The 16,680-nt window shown below is 37.2% G+C and overlaps 1 protein-coding gene across 15 annotated transcripts in view; it reads right to left on the bottom strand.

Moving 5' to 3' along the window:
- Positions 1-16,680, bottom strand: part of FAM172A (family with sequence similarity 172 member A) — a 372,757-nt gene that overhangs the window by 104,828 nt on the left and 251,249 nt on the right. For 11 of the 15 annotated variants that reach the window (XM_043514568.1, XM_038403039.2, XM_038403037.2 and 8 more), the window contains 2 exons: positions 14,324-14,440; positions 10,763-10,847 (listed from right to left, as the gene is read on the bottom strand). In XM_043514568.1, coding sequence (XP_043370503.1) covers positions 10,763-10,847; positions 14,324-14,440 — 202 coding nt within the window. The remainder of the gene's footprint in view (positions 1-10,762; positions 10,848-14,323; positions 14,441-16,680) is intronic. The other 4 variants (XM_038403038.2, XM_043514570.1, XM_043514574.1 and 1 more) reach the window with 1 other exon arrangement.

Raw genomic sequence — 16,680 nt, forward strand, 5'->3', positions numbered from 1 at the left:
AGGGTGTGCTGTCTTCCAGGTGCTAAGATATGGGATGTAGACCTGAGGTTAAAAAGGATCCTAAAGGGAGCGGGAAAGAATCCCCTAATTATCCTTCATGTGGGAACAAATGATACGGCTAGATTCTCGCTGGAAAGTATTAAGGGAGACTATGCTAGGCTGGGGAAGACGCTTAAGGAAATTGAGGCTCAGGTGATCTTTAGTGGGATCCTGCCTGTTCCTAGAGAAGGGCAACAAAGGTGTGACAAGATTATGACTGTCAACAGATGGCTTAGACAGTGGTGCTATAAGGAGGGCTTTGGGATGTATGGCCACTGGGAGGCATTCATGGACAGAGGGCAGTTCTCTCGGGATGGACTTGATCTGAGTAGGGAAGGAAATAGACTTCTAGGATGGAGGCTGGCACAACTGATAGAGAGCTTCAAACTAGGAATTTGGGGGAGATGGTTGGGAGATGTCCAGGTAAACTCCACACCAGATTTTAGCACTGAGAGGGAAGAAGACGAAGTAAGAAAGGATACAGCTGTGGGTAGGAGAATGTATATAAGGAGGAAGGGCAGTGTGGATACCAGTCTAATAGGTTACACTGGCTGTAGAATGCCTGTGCCTAATAGGGTACAAAATGTGAGCGAGGCCAAACAGCAAAAATTAAGATCTTTGTACACTAATGCGAGGAGCCTAGGTAACAAAATGGAGGAACTAGAGCTACTGGTGCAGGAAGTGAAACCAGATATTATAGGGATAACAGAAACATGGTGGAATAGTAGTCATGACTGGACTACAGGTATTGAAGGGTATGTGCTGTTTAGGAAAGACAGAAATAAAGGTAAAGGTGGTAGAGTAGCATTGTATATCAATGATGAGGTAGAATGTAAAGAAATAAGAAGCGATGCAATGGATAAGACAGAGTCCGTCTGGGCAAAAATTACATTGGGGAAGATAACTAGTAGAGCCTCTCCTACGATAGTGCTTGGTATGTGCTATAGACCGCCGGGATCTAATTTGGATATGGATAGAGCCCTTTTTAATGTTTTTAATAAAGTAAATACTAATGGAAACTGCGTGATCATGGGAGACTTTAACTTCCCAGATATAGACTGGAGGACCAGTGCTAGTAATAATAATAGGGCTCAGATTTTCCTAGATGCGATAGCTGATGGATTCCTTCATCAAGTAGTTGCTGAACCGACTAGAGGGGATGCCATTTTAGATTTGGTTTTGGTGAGTAGTGAGGACCTCATAGAAGAAATGATTGTAGGGGATAATCTTGGTTTAAGTGACCATTAGCTAATTCAGTTCAAACTGAATGGAAGGATTAACAAAAATATATCTGCAACTAGGGTTTTTGATTTCAAAAGGGCTGACTTTCAAAAATTAAGGAAATTAGTTAGGGAAGTGGATTGGACTGAAGAACTTATGGATCTAAAGGTAGAGGAGGCCTGGGATTACTTTAAATCAAAGCTGCAGAAGCTATCGGAAGCCTGTATCCGAAGAAAGGGGAAAAAATTCATAGGCAGGAGTTGTAGACCAAGCTGGATGAGCAAGCATCTTAGAGAGGTGATTAAGAAGAAGCAGAAAGCATACAGGGAGTGGAAGAGGGGAGGGATCAGCAAGGAAAGCTACCTTATTGAGGTCAGAACATGTAGGGATAAAGTGAGACAGGCTAAAAGTCAAGTAGAGTTGGAGCTTTCAAAGGGAATTAAAACCAATAGTAAAAGTTTCTATAGCCATATAAATAAGAAGAAAACTAAGAAAGAAGAAGTGGGGCCACTAAACACTGAGGATGTAGTGGAGGTTAAAGATAATCTAGGCATGGCCCAATATCTAAACAAATACTTTGCCACAGTCTTTAATAAGGCTAAAGAAGATCTTAGGAATAATGGTAGCATGACAAATGGGAATGAGGATATGGAGGTAGATATTACAATATCCGAGGTAAAAGCGAAACTCAAACATCTTAATGGGACTAAATCAGGGGGCCCAGATAATCTTCATCCAAGAATATTAAAGGAATTGGCACCTGAAATTGCAAGCCCATTCGCAAGAATTTTTAATGAATCTGTAAACTCAGTTGTACTGAATGATTGGAGAATTGCTAATATAGTTCCTATTTTCAAGAAGGGGAAAAAAGTGATCCGGGTAACTAAAGGCCAGTTAGTTTGACATCTGTAGTATGCAAGGTCCTGGAAAAAATTTTGAAGGAGCAATTAGTTAAGGACATTGAAGTCAATGGTAAATGGGACAAAATACAACATGGTTTTACAAAAGGTAGATCGTGCCAAACCAACCTGATCTCCTTCTTTGAGAAAGTAACAGATTTTTTAGACAAAGGAAACGCAGTGGATCTAATTTACCTAGATTTCAGTAAGGCGTTTGATACCGTGCCACATGGGGAATTATTAGTTAAATTGGAAAAGATGGGGATCAATATGAACATCAAAAGGTGGATAAGGAATTGGTTAAAGGGGAGACTACAATGGGTCCTACTGAAAGGCGAACTGTCAGGCTGGAGGGAGGTTACCAGTGGAGTTCCTCAGGGATCAGTTTTGGGACCAATTTTATTTAATCTTTTAATCTCGGCACAAAAAGTGGGAGTGTGCTAATAAAGTTTGCAGATGATACAAAGCTGGGAGGTATTGCCAATTCGGAGAAGGATTGGGATATTATACAGAAGGATCTGGATGACCTTGTAAACTGGAGTAATAGTAATAGGATGAAATTTAATTGTGAGAAGTGTAAGGTTATGCATTTAGGGATTAATAACAAGAATTTTAGTTATAAGCTGGGGACGCGTCAATTAGAAGTAATGGAAGAAGAGAAGGACCTTGGAGTATTGGTTGATCATAGGATGACTATGAGCTGCCAATGTGATATGGCTGTGAAAAAAGCTAATGCGGTTTTGGGATGCATCAGGAGAGGTATTTCCAGTAGGGATAAGGAGGTTTTAGTACCGTTATACAAGGCACTAGTGAGACCTCACCTAGAATACCGTGTGCAGTTCTGGTCTCCCATGTTTAAAAAGGATGAATTCAAACTGGAGCAGGTACAGAGAAGGGCTACTAGGATGATCCGAGGAATGGAAAACTTGTCTTATAAAAGGAGACTTAAGGAGCTTGGCTTGTTTAGCCTAACTAAAAGAAGGTTGAGGGGAGATATGATTGCTCTCTATAAATATATCAGAGGGATAAATGCAGGAGAGGGAGAGGAATTATTTAAGCTCAGCACCAATGTGGACACAAGAACAAATGGGTATAAACTGGCCACCAGGAAGTTTAGACTTGAAATTAGACGAAGGTTTCTAACCATCAGAGGAGTGAAGTTTTGGAATAGCCTTCCAAGGGAAGTAGTGGGGGCAAAAGATCTATCTGGCTTTAAGATTCTACTCGATAAGTTTATGGAGGAGATGGTATGATGGGATAATGTGATTTTGGTAATTAATTGATCTTTAAATATTCAGAGTAAATAGGCCTAATCTGCAGAGATGGGATATTAGATGAATGGGATCTGAGTTACCCAGGAAAGAATTTTCTATAGTATCTGGCTGGTGAATCTTGCCCATATGCTCAGGGTTTAGCTGATTCCCATATTTGGGGTCAGGAAGGAATTTTCCTCCAGGGCAGATTGGAAGAGGCCCTGGAGGTTTTTTGCCTTCCTCTGTAGCATGGGGCACGGGTCACCTGAGGGAGGATTCTCTGCTCCTTGAAGTCTTTAAACCACGCTTTGAGGACTTCAATAGCTCAGACATAGGTGAGGTTTTTCGTAGGAGTGGGTGGGTGAGATTCTGTGGCCTGCGTTGTGCAGGAGGTTGGACTAGATGATCAGAATGGTCCCTTCTGACCTTAGTATCTATGAGGCATGGCCAGCTGGTATGCACCCATACACCATACTGCCCCTTCTCTGAATCAACTGTCGTGTTCTCCAGAATCTCAACTTTCATACAAAATAAAGACTCTCACTGTTATGGTTGTGAAGTAACACGGTTCACTTTTCTGAGGCTAACTGATGCAGAGATGTCTATGCAAGTCTGAAGAGAGCCCACAGCAATAATTCAGAGTGGTATGAACTGCCCCATTCATCAGTGAGGGGTCAATTCATATAGCAAAGATTATAGTGAATCATCATCAATGGGTAACTATTTATTCCTCATGGAAAAAAGGACAAGGAGGGTCTCAGATCTGCACAATTTACTATAAGTAACAACTCATTTTGGTGCCACTTGTAGGAGGAGTTTGGGAGACACCACTGCCTATTTTTTTCACTCCAACCAAGAAGGAACCAAACCCAGGAATGGCCACGGACATTCTGAAGCCCTATCAAGGGCAAGTGTCATGGGGTCTATATACACCATGCTGGCCCAGCAGTCAAGGAGTTAATGAGCATACTGCTGGCCAATGCTGTTCAGTAACCTCAAAGCAGCTGGGATGATAAAAGATCTGGGAAGCAGAGGGGTGGGGCAGCTGCCAGAGGAACAACAGGTTGGAGAAGGGAACTCCTCCCATCAAGCTGCTGAGAGACAGCACCTTAAGAAGGGACAACCGGACCAATAGGCTACAGAGCCTACAGAAACTAGGGGAGGTAGAAAGGAGCTCAGGGTACAACCAGAATCACTGAGTCTTGATTCTGCCGGTCTGGCTTATGGAACTTGAACTGGAACCCAGTGGATTGGGCAGACCCTACCAACTCCTGGAGAGTCTTTAGAACTGAGGAGATTTCCAGACCCCTAGGTACCAGGACCAGCTGACCCCACCAGGAATAAGAAGAAAACCCAAACACCCTAGTGGGACTCAAGCAAGATAGACTGACTGACTGCCCCACCAGACCAGTGAATTCTGATGCAACACTCTGCCTGGCCAGAGAGGGAGCTGTTGCATTGACACACCGGCACACAGGGAGCTAAGCAGCAATGTGACCACATTTTGAGCATCTGCATAATCAACAGTGAGTAGTGCCTCATTTTGGCAACTAATGTAGGCAAAGTTTCATGGGCTGAGCTTGGAAGAGTACCACCACCTTTCCCCTCATTCCACACTCACTCCCCATTCAACCTAAGAAGGGATCTAGACCTGCACAGCATTCCTGCACTTCTCATGCACAAGAAACAATTGTTTGGACTCTATGCAGGTGGAGTGACTGTAACCCAGTAAGAATATTTCATGAACTTTCATTGCTATTACCATCGTTTTTTTCCCTTCAGCATTTATTTATTGGCATCCCTTGCTGTATTATGTCTAATTTGGACTATAGGCTGCTATTGGCAAGCATCTTACTTTTTGTGTATATGTAATATAACATGAGCACTGTATAAAAATCAAAATGCTTTGCCTCTAACTCAAAGCAAGTGAGTTGTATTAGAAATTTTGCCTAAAATAAAAATATATATTGTCTGGAAAATAAACCTGAGATGACTGTCTGGTAACAGGAAATAATGCCTGGTAACTGACCTAGAATAGCATTTGGATTTAAAAGCTTACAACCGGTCACTGACATCTCCCAGTGGAAGATTGTATCAAAGTGTTTCTCTGGATCAGTGTAGACTCCTCAACTCTGCACCAGTTTGTTTACCTTTTAATATTTTAATCTTCTTATTTAATGATGTCTTAATTATACTGGCCATGGTTTTCAAAACTGACTAGTGATTTTAGGTGCCTCAATTTTTGGGCGCCCAACTATATAGATGTTAAAAGGGTGTGATTTTCAGAATGTGCTGAGCACACACTTTATGAAAATAAGACCCCTTTAACGTATCTTAAATTGGGCACCATGGACCTTACAAACCACAAGAACTGCCTTGATATATTTTGTGGCTGAATATTGTGTGCCAGTGTGGTCTCACAGCAGTCACACTAAACTCCTTGACACTGAACTCAACAATTCTATGTGCATAGTGTCAGGGATGCTTAAATCAACTCCAGTCGACTGGCTCCCAGTCCTATCACACATCCAGCTTCCACAGATTTGAAGAGCTGCTCAGACATCTAATTTTCTTAACCATGTCAATGCAAACACGAGGATCCTGCTGCACGATGACCTACAGAACCTGCCTAAGACGAGTCTAAAATCCCACACTGCTCTGTGGAACCACATCAAGACCCTTACACCCAGTTTTGATGCTGAGGCTCAATGGAGAGTCACTTGGAGCATTTTGACCGCTCAAAACAAACAGCTCGTTGTTGACCCTGCCAAGGAACCACTGGGTTTTGATTTATGTTGGAAAGACTGATGCAGATTGAATCGCATTAGGAAATCTCATGGGAAATGGACAAGGAAAATTTCCCTCTTTAAAAGGAAAATGAAACAAACACCTGTATGCAACTGTGGTCACCAGGCACAAATGATAGAGCACATCATATATGAGTGTCCCCTTTGTTCTTTTGCCAGGGGCCTGAAGGACATTCACCAGCTCACTGTCGTGGCAAGGTGCTGGCTATCAAACTTAGATAAAAGCGGCAAAGAGTCCTGTGGCACCTTATAGACTAACAGATGTATTGGAGCATAAGCTTTCATGGGTGAATACCCACTTCGTCAGATGCATCTGACGAAGTGGGTATTCACCCACGAAAGCTTAGTCTACAAGGTGCCACAGGACCTTTTGCCGCTTTTACAGATCCAGACTAACATGGCTATCCCTCTGATACCAAACTTAGATATAAATTTGTAGTTGTTGCTACCTATCTAATCCATATGAAAGAAGAAGAAGAAGTTGGACACCCAAAAGTTAACAGCAAAGGAGAATGCATGTAACCTAAGGTCTTGTCTACATGAGGAAAATTATTGTAGTAGCTATTCTGGAATAACCTATTTCAGAATAGCTCCATGTGTGAACTCTCTATTCTGAAATAATCACTATGTTAATTTATTCCACAGTAGAGATTTGGGTCAATTTTCCTGTGTAGATAAGGCCTAATATACATCTCCCAATTTTTCTGCTAATTTTTCTGAAGAATTAATTTAGCAATAGATGTTGAAGACTGAAAAGTTACAATATGGGGCCATGCTTTTAAAAAAGATGCCAATGAGATCCCAGAAATTTCACACTAGTGAATCTCACCTAAGAACCCAGGAAGCTGATTGAAGGTTAAAGTATATATCACAGAAAAACCTACAGAAGGGACAAAATTATGTAGGAAATGCTGCAAAAGAATACTTATGGGGCTTGCTTATACTAGAATTTTTACCTTAAGTTAACTGATTGCCAATAAACTTGCAGTAAATAATGTTTGTAAAGGCTAATTTGGACTCTCCCCTAGCCTGAGCTCTAGGATAAACAAATATTTGGGGAATTTCCAGAACACACAGATTTGGAGTCATTAGCCTAGTGGAGGTAGTTACAGGGGTTGTCAGATCTACCTTGGAGAGGTAGATGGTACAGTTCTCCTAAACTGTAGAGTTCTGAAATTAGTTGTGAAATCCCAAGGATCTCTGGGAATCTATGTGGACCACTAGTCCCTCTGGAATATTCCCACAGATCACCTGCCCCTGGCATGATGACTTCTTTAAGACCCTGAGAAATGAATTGTACAGAACTGCATAGAATATTCTGTCTGAAGTCTCACCAATGCTGTATAAAAGGGAACCTACATCACCCTCATCTGTAACATGATTGCTCCGAGTATGGAACCTAAAATCACTTTGGCGTCTTTGGGCCACCACATCAAATTACAAGTTCATATCAAATTAATTGATAACTCTTCCATAATTACTGCTTTTAAAGTCTCTCTGTACCCCATTAACTATCTGTGTTCCCTCATCCAATGCTATGACATTATCTCACTGTTCCCAAGTCTCATTCTGTAATTTTAATTTTAAATTTAAAGTGTATTACTCTTTTGGTTTTAGTTCTATATAAGTAAATATGAATGTGAATGAAAATATTAGCAACAGATATGTTTTAACCAGTCACTGATACTCTAATCAAAAGTCTGAACAACCTTGCTCGATATACAGCTTTGTTTTTCCAGTTTGATGACTTATTAATATGCCAGCATCTCCAGTGCTGTGTAAGGATATGGCCTGTAGAACTGACTCAAGAAGCAGAGGGCCATGCCATCAGTGGAGGAGAGGTCTGCTCACAAACAATTAGTAGCCACTTCCCCCAGCCCCTGAATCTTGGAGTGCTGGGTTGCTGGAAATCAGACCCTGTATAATAAAGCTAACACATGGGATATGATCAAGAGACAATGATATGCTTCTGATAACCTTGAACTTATTTCTCAGTACAAATGTAAGTAAAAAGTGGTAAGCAGAAAAGAGAGGTGAATTCCATTTTTTCCTGCAAAGGATTTTTTTAAAAATCTTCTTATTGTTCTAATGATTGAAACACTGTTCTTTTTAAATACCAAGAACAATGCTGCCAATATGTCAGTGTGGATTGCTTCAGTAGTGCAGTTCTCAGAAAGGAAGGATTGAAATCAAATCTATCACACTGGCTACTAATGCTGTAATATCTGCTGTAACACTTCACATATTCATTATGGATAGTTTTAATGAAGATTTATATATTAATAAGGATATATAATTAAGCTGTAGTGATTATTCACTGTTTGTCTTTCAGCAAATATCTTACAGTTGTCTACTTACAATAAAATATAGAAGAAATATAGTGAACATGAACAAAAACACATTAGGAAATTAGAAGTCAACAACTGTTATATAATGTTGTACCTATTTAAAGTTCTGATTATATACTGGAGAATCATCAAATTGGTATTACATAATTTATGTTTAAATCATTGTAGTCAAAATCTATTTGCAAAATCATAGAATATCAGGGTTGGAAGGTACCTCAGGAGGTCATCTAGTCCAACCCCCTGCTCAAAGCAGAACCAATCCTCAATTTTTACCTCAGATCCCTAAATGAACTCACAACCCTGGGTTTAGCAGGCCAATGCTCAAACCACTGAACTATATGTTATATTTTCTAAAACATCAAAGTGCTGCACATAATTTAAATTATGACATTAAATACAAAAACCTACATATAATTATTGGGTGAAATCCTGGCTCCTTTGAGGTCAATGGCAAAACTCCCATTTATTTAAATGGGGCCAGGAGTTCACCAGTTGTAACATTAAAACTATGCCCAATATGACTCATTTTCTTTGGAACTGTAAAGCTCAGACCGAAGCTTGGTTCTTAATGCACATCATCATTAAAGAGTAAAAATATATAAATAAAGTGTCTGTCTTTATTTTGAATATCCTGATTTTAGCTTAGTTATATTATAACCTTTACATTATTGAAATATATTATTATAGAAACAGAACAAAAGCTCAACTGGAGCCTTCTTGGTATGCTGGTTGTTATTCAAAACACCTGTTATTTACCAGCCAGACTGGACTGGCTCTTCTGAAATGAACACATTATAGATCCTCTTCCTCTCCCCCCCAGTAATACGTATTATTATACAACAGTGGCACAGATAGGGAAATTAAAGTTAAAACTAAAATGTATCTAGAATTGCTAATTCTGTGTAGTATTAAATTTTCAAAAGTCAACAACAACTTTTTAAAAATAATGAAAAGTTTGGTCTATGAATTCTGTTCAGAATTGAAGCCGTATTTTAGTTTTCCAACCACAACAGCAGCAATAATAGAAACATTTCTATTTCACTGGGTTTGTACAGAACTGACACTTAGCACTTCTGGGCTTCAGTCTTGCAGTTGGATCTACTAATAATGCAGTTGGATCCATGTTCCAGTGCAGATCTGACTGCAGGATTGGGGCTTTAAATGAACTCTAAAATAAAATACAACTAACTTTATATAGGACTTTAAAAAAATCCTGAGCTTCATTTGCAAGAATAGGACTTTAGAGGACTTCAAATAAATAGACCTATATTAACCTGTAACTTGTAAAATGAACAATTGTGCTTCGTGTGCAGCAGGGTCTGAAAAAAATTAACATTCCATTCTTAATAAAAATGAATATAATGGTGGGTAGTATGTTGCCTCTATCTTGTGCAGTATAAATTGTTTTACTATTCTACAGAAATCCTATAACTGTGCTTCTCATTTTTGGCAAATTAAAGTTCAGTAGTAGTTTCTTATATTCTGAATGACTATTCCTATACTAGAGATCTTGCTGTTATATTTACAAATTATGTTTCATTAATATCTTCCTGAAATTATTACATAATTTTATAACATTAACAAATTATTTATTGTGTTAATCCCTTTCATTGAATAAAACACCTATGATTTATGCTTCCATTAATGAAAGACATTACCATTTCAAGAACATCACCAACACAGTGGAAGTTCCAACATTCTGGTGGACTATAATTTTGGTTTACATTTTTGTAATTGGAACTGTTTGTACAGAACAGATTGATATTAACTGGAGTTTCAGAAGGTCACTTTTTCATTCACTTGTTCTTTTTTGTATTGTTTACTGGAGAATTTAGCGTAAAATTCTGAGCTATCACAATCTCTATAATTATTTTTCTTAAGTTCCAATAACTCAAAAATTAATCAAACACAAAGAGAAAAAGAGGGGTACAAAACTAGTAATAAGCCATAGAAATTCAGTACAGCTAGACAAAGGCAAAATAAAATACTAAAAATCATAAAAATAGAAGTCTATGATAGGCATTCAAAAGCTAGTCACATATTATTTTGCTTATCATTTAGCCAAAGAAGGGTAAAGCAAAAGCAAAAAGTATTTTAAAAATATATAATACAATAATCATATTTTAAACAATCAAACTACTCACTCATGGGCATGTGTGACACCATATACATATACTATAAACAAGTATACATACCTGCAGAAACACGTGGGCAGTCTGGCAACATGGACTCTACTGATGTATCTAGTGGTTCTGAACTAGACACCCAGTTACAACAGTTCTGTAATGTAAGAGACAATTTTATGGTGAACCAATAATCTAAAACAAGAATAAATCATTAGACTTTATAGATATAGGACACAATTTAGCAAGTTAGTTAAATATGTGACTAACTTTAAGCAGCAGTCACAATGGGGACTGAAAGGTAGACCCAGTTGTACTGCTCACACGCTTAAAGTTAAGCATATGCCTAAGCACCTTGTTGAATCAGGGCCTTAGTTTCACATGTGGACAAATATAAGTAAAACAGCAAAGTCCTGATTCAGCAAAAATACTTAAGTATGTGCTCAGTGTTAAGTATATCCTGAAATGCTGTTTTGAATGAGGATGGATTTAAGTGCATTGATGAACTGGCATCTACATGAGTAGTCCCAATGCCTTATTAGGGATGGATTTATCTGTTTAAAATTAAGCATGTGCTTAAATGCTTGGCTGAATTGGGGCCTAAATTATTCAAGATGTAATTCAAATAATTTTTCTTTGTAATTGTTTAGTAATTATTGATGATAAATATAAATAATCTCCCATCTTGCTTGCTTGTATTAAGAGGTCATAATCTTTAGGGTGTGCTAATGCAACCAATTGATGATACAGCGTCGCAGCTGTGAAGTTGTAAAACAATGGATTATGACTGGAAAAATATAGTATTGCAGATTATTGAAATAACTGCCAATTTAGGTAAAATGAACTAGTACAGACACTTTAAAATGTAAATATCAGCCTTTGTGGGTATATATTTAACAAACACTCAAGTTCACATTTCAGTCCTAAATTTCTGACTAAAAACAATTTACTGTGATACCTTTTAAATATTTTTCTTCACTGAAATTTATTCAGAGACGATTGTGTATCAAAATTTCAAATAAAATACTTCAAAATTTGTTATTAGGATATATTAGATATTAGGATTTGTCTGACTAAACAACATTTGTTATATTTAAGATTACCTTACAAAGCAATGTGGCTATTTAGAGGACTGTCAGTTAAAATACAAAATCTTCATGGCTTCACATATTACAAAACTATTTTGGAGTTTTGCCTGTGTAAAAACTGATTAACTTCATTTTAAAAAAAAACTTTCTTGGAAAGAGCCAATGAATTTCCAGACAGATTTCTAAAAAAATCATCCCATCAATCATGATTGCAAAAATGGTTGATTGCTATTCCGGTAAACAAGCGTGTATTGTGTATTTTTAGATGCTTGCTGCCCTAGTTGTGCACCATGGAATCAGTCCTCACTGTGGAAAGATCCTTGACTGGTAGATCAAGTGTCTTATTGTATTTCCTTAATTCATTCTGTCTGGAAGAAGATGTCAGCTGTGTTGCAGTGAGGAGAGAATTTCAAAGCCTCCAGTCCCCACCAATAAAGGCCGAGGAATGGCTTTTGAATAGATTTGTCAAGGCAACCCTACTGTTCTGGGACCAGGGAGAGCAGGAACAACATAAAGGAAGGGTTGCTGTATGAGATTAGAAAGTGAAGTTCACAAAGCATGGCAGATTTTTGTAAGAAACAGTAGATCAATGAAACTATTGAACTGTGTGGAAAAAAACCCATGAAAACAAACACTATCCAGTAATGTTATCTTTTCAGTAAAAATGGTTAAAATGTTAGTATTTCTATGTTTCACACAGGCTTTAAGGTTTAAAATAGAGACAAATTTTATAATTTGCATGCCTAATTTTAATTAACAGCTGAATGTAAAACTGCAAATGTAAGACATTATAAAAGAACTAGGATTTTTATTAGGTATTACATTCATTTGAAAAAATAAAATTAATACTAACTACTGCTAGAACACTACATCAGAGAGTTTGAGATAATACAGAAGATTAGCACTCAATTAACCAGCTTTTATGTGCAATGTGACAGTTGCCTGTAAGAAATAAGTATTCTCGAAAGCAGTGTCAAGATATGTAAATGGATGATTTGTTTTATCATTCATCACAGCTCCTAATAAATTCAAAAATCATGACTTCTACAGGTACTAAAAATAGGCCACCAATGATAAAGGAGAGATAGTTTCAATGAAGAATGACTTTTTAAACAATTCATTCTTTCAATGACAGCAATTAGCACTACAGACAGACAGTGATTAGGTGTACATTTTAATTCTTATTCATTCTACCCGTAGCCCTAAACCTGATTAAGTAAGTGATAGCTAGGTGATATGTTAGTCTTAATACCACTCACCTACACTTCACATATGTAAAAATACTTCTTATAGGAGATTTCCAATGCTAATGTAAAGTTATGACACTCCATCCACGTTTTAGGCCATTAATCATGTTACTTATTCTTTAACATCTACTTTCTGTAAATGAAATTAAAGGTAATGTACTTGTCTCATTCAGACTAAATGTTCAGAGAAAAATGAGTTGTCAGATTCAAATGATAGGACTTAACATTTTCAGTTTTTACCATGTAACATATATTTTAAGGGTTTGATTTCCCATAGAAAAATGAGGATTTTTCTGACAGAGCCTAGAGGGGTTAGTATTCTTTATATTTTTAACATTTAAGTCAGAGCTGTCAGACTGCATCCCAGGTGATTCTCTATTCCCATCAGTCATGGCCTATAAAACGATAAGGTTAAGTTAGGAATAGGTAGTCTATAAACAATGTTTCACTAAATCCATAATCCAAAACTCACTCCTATTAAAAAGTACAGGATAAATTAGTTTATATTAGGAATATATATTGCTTGTTTTAAAATTTCAAAATAAGACTAGATAAATACAGAAAACATTCCCAATGACAAACAGTATGACCTTTATTTGATCAGGAACACAGATTCACAAACAAGAGTTTAGTTGATCTCACATTACAAATTCTTTCTTTCTTTTTTAATTGCAGCTATCCCAAACTTAAGTCTTAAAATACGTAATAAATGTATTCCGTTATATTCTACCCACAGAAGAGAAGTTGTGCTTGCTGGCCATAAACCAATATCAGGTTAACCTCAGATCAACTAGCAGTTCCCATAGTATAGAAGTAATAAGAATGCTTTGCCCCTTCATCAAAGGATCTTTAAAGTACTTTATAAACAATTAAATCCCATAACATTTGTGTGAAGTGGATAAATTTACACGAGTTCTACAAATCATAAACTGAGGCACAAAAAGGTTAAAGGACTTGTTCCAAGGTCACAAAGCAAGCAGATTCAGAATCCAGGAGTCCTAAGTGCCTCACTCTGTTACCAGATCATGTGCCTTACATATTTGTGTATACTTTGCTGTGTAGTAGAAAACAAAACTACAGTCAGTTTGATTGGTTTTCACTGATGACTGTGTTTCAAAAATCGAAAATTTTTTAATCGAAATTATTTCAGGGACAGATGTAGGCATGCTGTTTACACAGTTCTTTAACAATTCTTTCTTGTGTATCTTAAAGAAATGGAAGAGATCAGTATTTAAATACATGTTTGTAGAATTGTATATAGCATTGTCTGCCCCAACTCTTTTAAAAACCATTCTCACCTCTCGCATCCATTCTCGAATAGTTTTGCCAGCTTCTTGATGCCACACATTGTGAACAGAGTCTGTCAACGCCACAGCAGTTACCTTATTCTTTACATCTGCCTCTCGTTGAATCATCTGTTAAAAAATATGGGCTTTAAGTTCCTTTTTCACTTGAATGGTGTCTGTTTAGTCACAGATAATGATTTTAAATTAAAAAAAAAAGAGTAATACAAATTGACTTCACTTGTTTTAAAATTTACACAAATCCTAACAGTTCTAGAAATACAGAAAGACCTAATATTTTTGATAAAAGAAATAATACTAACTTTTAACTCACTGAACTATTCAATCCTATTATTTTCCATGTGGCTTGACAATTCTAGGATGAAAGGTATCATAGTGAAAAAATGGAAGATTCCCTGAGGACACCTTTTACAAGTTTTTTCAAGTTCCTATTTCTGTGCTTCAGGGAAGCTGGAACCCGTGGTTCACTGTAAGCTACTCATGACTATCATCTACTAATTTCCAGTAGATTGCTGTAGTTTTTCTGATGTACAATCTTACTTTGACTTGTATGGGTTTTTTTTTCTTTTTCTATCCAATTTAGCTGCCCTGCACTCCTACTATGGTCCTGGAATTCTTTGTGGTCTTTCTCATGCACACGTTCACCTTGCCATCATCAGAGTCTATCAATATTATTTTGTTTTCTAATATACTTGCCTCCATTAAAATTTGACACAATGACATATCTAAATAATGTGATTACTAAAAACAATACAATGATTGCTGCAAATAACACACATGAATTGACAAAGATGCTCTAGAACTCAACACTGGTCTACAAGATAAAGGGACTGAAAAGGAAGAGTGATATCAAAAACAGACAAAAGTTTTTAATCTCCTGACACTAATTAGTAACAACAGATCAAAGAAAATGTAATGAACTATAGTTATAGAAACTGCATTTCACAACTAGTATTTTCACCATTGTATGTGTTGTATTAAATGTCATTATTTTTTCAACTTTCTCTCATGTAATGGCTGCATGGACAATTTCTCTGTATAAAGCCAGCCCTTCTTTGTTAACAGCATCAAGTATTTTTCAACATAATAGAATACTTCTCTGAAATGATGAGAGATCATTAAAATGGAGTCGTGAATGACTTTTCATATCATAAACAGACATGAACATTGAAATCCATACTTTTGATACAGAAGCAATGTTTGCCGACATCCTGTACAAACTGTCTCGCTCTATTTCCTCTAAAGAGTATACATGCACATCCTTTTCACTGAGTACTACTAATATTACCACCAAATCACTGCTGCATTTCCACATCTTAAATTGTCACGTTTCATGTTTTCAACTTATGCATATTTTAAAATGAATGTAATGAAAATAATAATCTGGCTAATTGGAAAATATTCACCATCACTTCAAAGTGAGCCAAGAAATTCCCATACCAGGTTAGACCAGTGGTTCTTTACCTATAGTGGACAGTATTAGATGGTTCACAGGAAACTCCAGGATACCTTGGAGAATTTTGTAAAAACATTCAGCTTGTTTTGATGAAAGAGCTGAATGGTATGAGTGTTACATCTAAAATTGTTAACTTTTCTATCACTGTACAAGGCCCAAATAGGTTCAAATGCTATAAAACACATGAAGATGTTGATTCTTCATACACTATAGAAATCATCTGTTCCAAAACCACCTTGCTCTTCTTACACACCCTGTCAAGAGTCAGGTCAAAAGACCCACATGAGCAGAGTCACTGTAGTATACCAAGTCCTGGGTCATACGGTACTATTTGAAGATTAAGCGGGTGATCTAGGGAGGAGATCCATCAGTTTCAGGAACCAAAACCTTCTGGGACAACCAAAGGCTAACCACAGTGATGTGCTGGAGAGAGCTCCCAGAAATTGAAGGGAAGGCTACAGAAATTTCACTACCTCTTGTGGAGCTTGCCTCCTCTCTGGAAACTGTTAAATAACCCTTGTCAGAGATGATTTACCACTACAGTTCATAAATATACTTTTGGACAGTATTTCCTCACTCCTTTTGTTGTGATGGAAATGCTGATTGCACAAAGTGACAATTCCAAGGGAAGGATACCTACACACTGCCCTTACAAGATCTTCATGCCCAGCTTCCCTAAATTATACAGTTTGAACAATGTACCGTACTATCAATATACTCTGTGTAGCTTTCAGAAACACAGAGCACACTTTTTCAGCAACTGAAAATGGGTTCTTATGTGGGTAGGTAGATCTAACTTAGCTAGATCATAATATATTTTTATACAATTAGAGACCCATTCTGATAATCTTGGTGAGGAAACTGACCCTTTCACTTTCACAATGGCTACGAAGAG

Source organism: Dermochelys coriacea, chromosome 5 (assembly GCF_009764565.3).
Source record: "Dermochelys coriacea isolate rDerCor1 chromosome 5, rDerCor1.pri.v4, whole genome shotgun sequence".
NCBI lineage: Eukaryota > Metazoa > Chordata > Testudines > Dermochelyidae > Dermochelys > Dermochelys coriacea.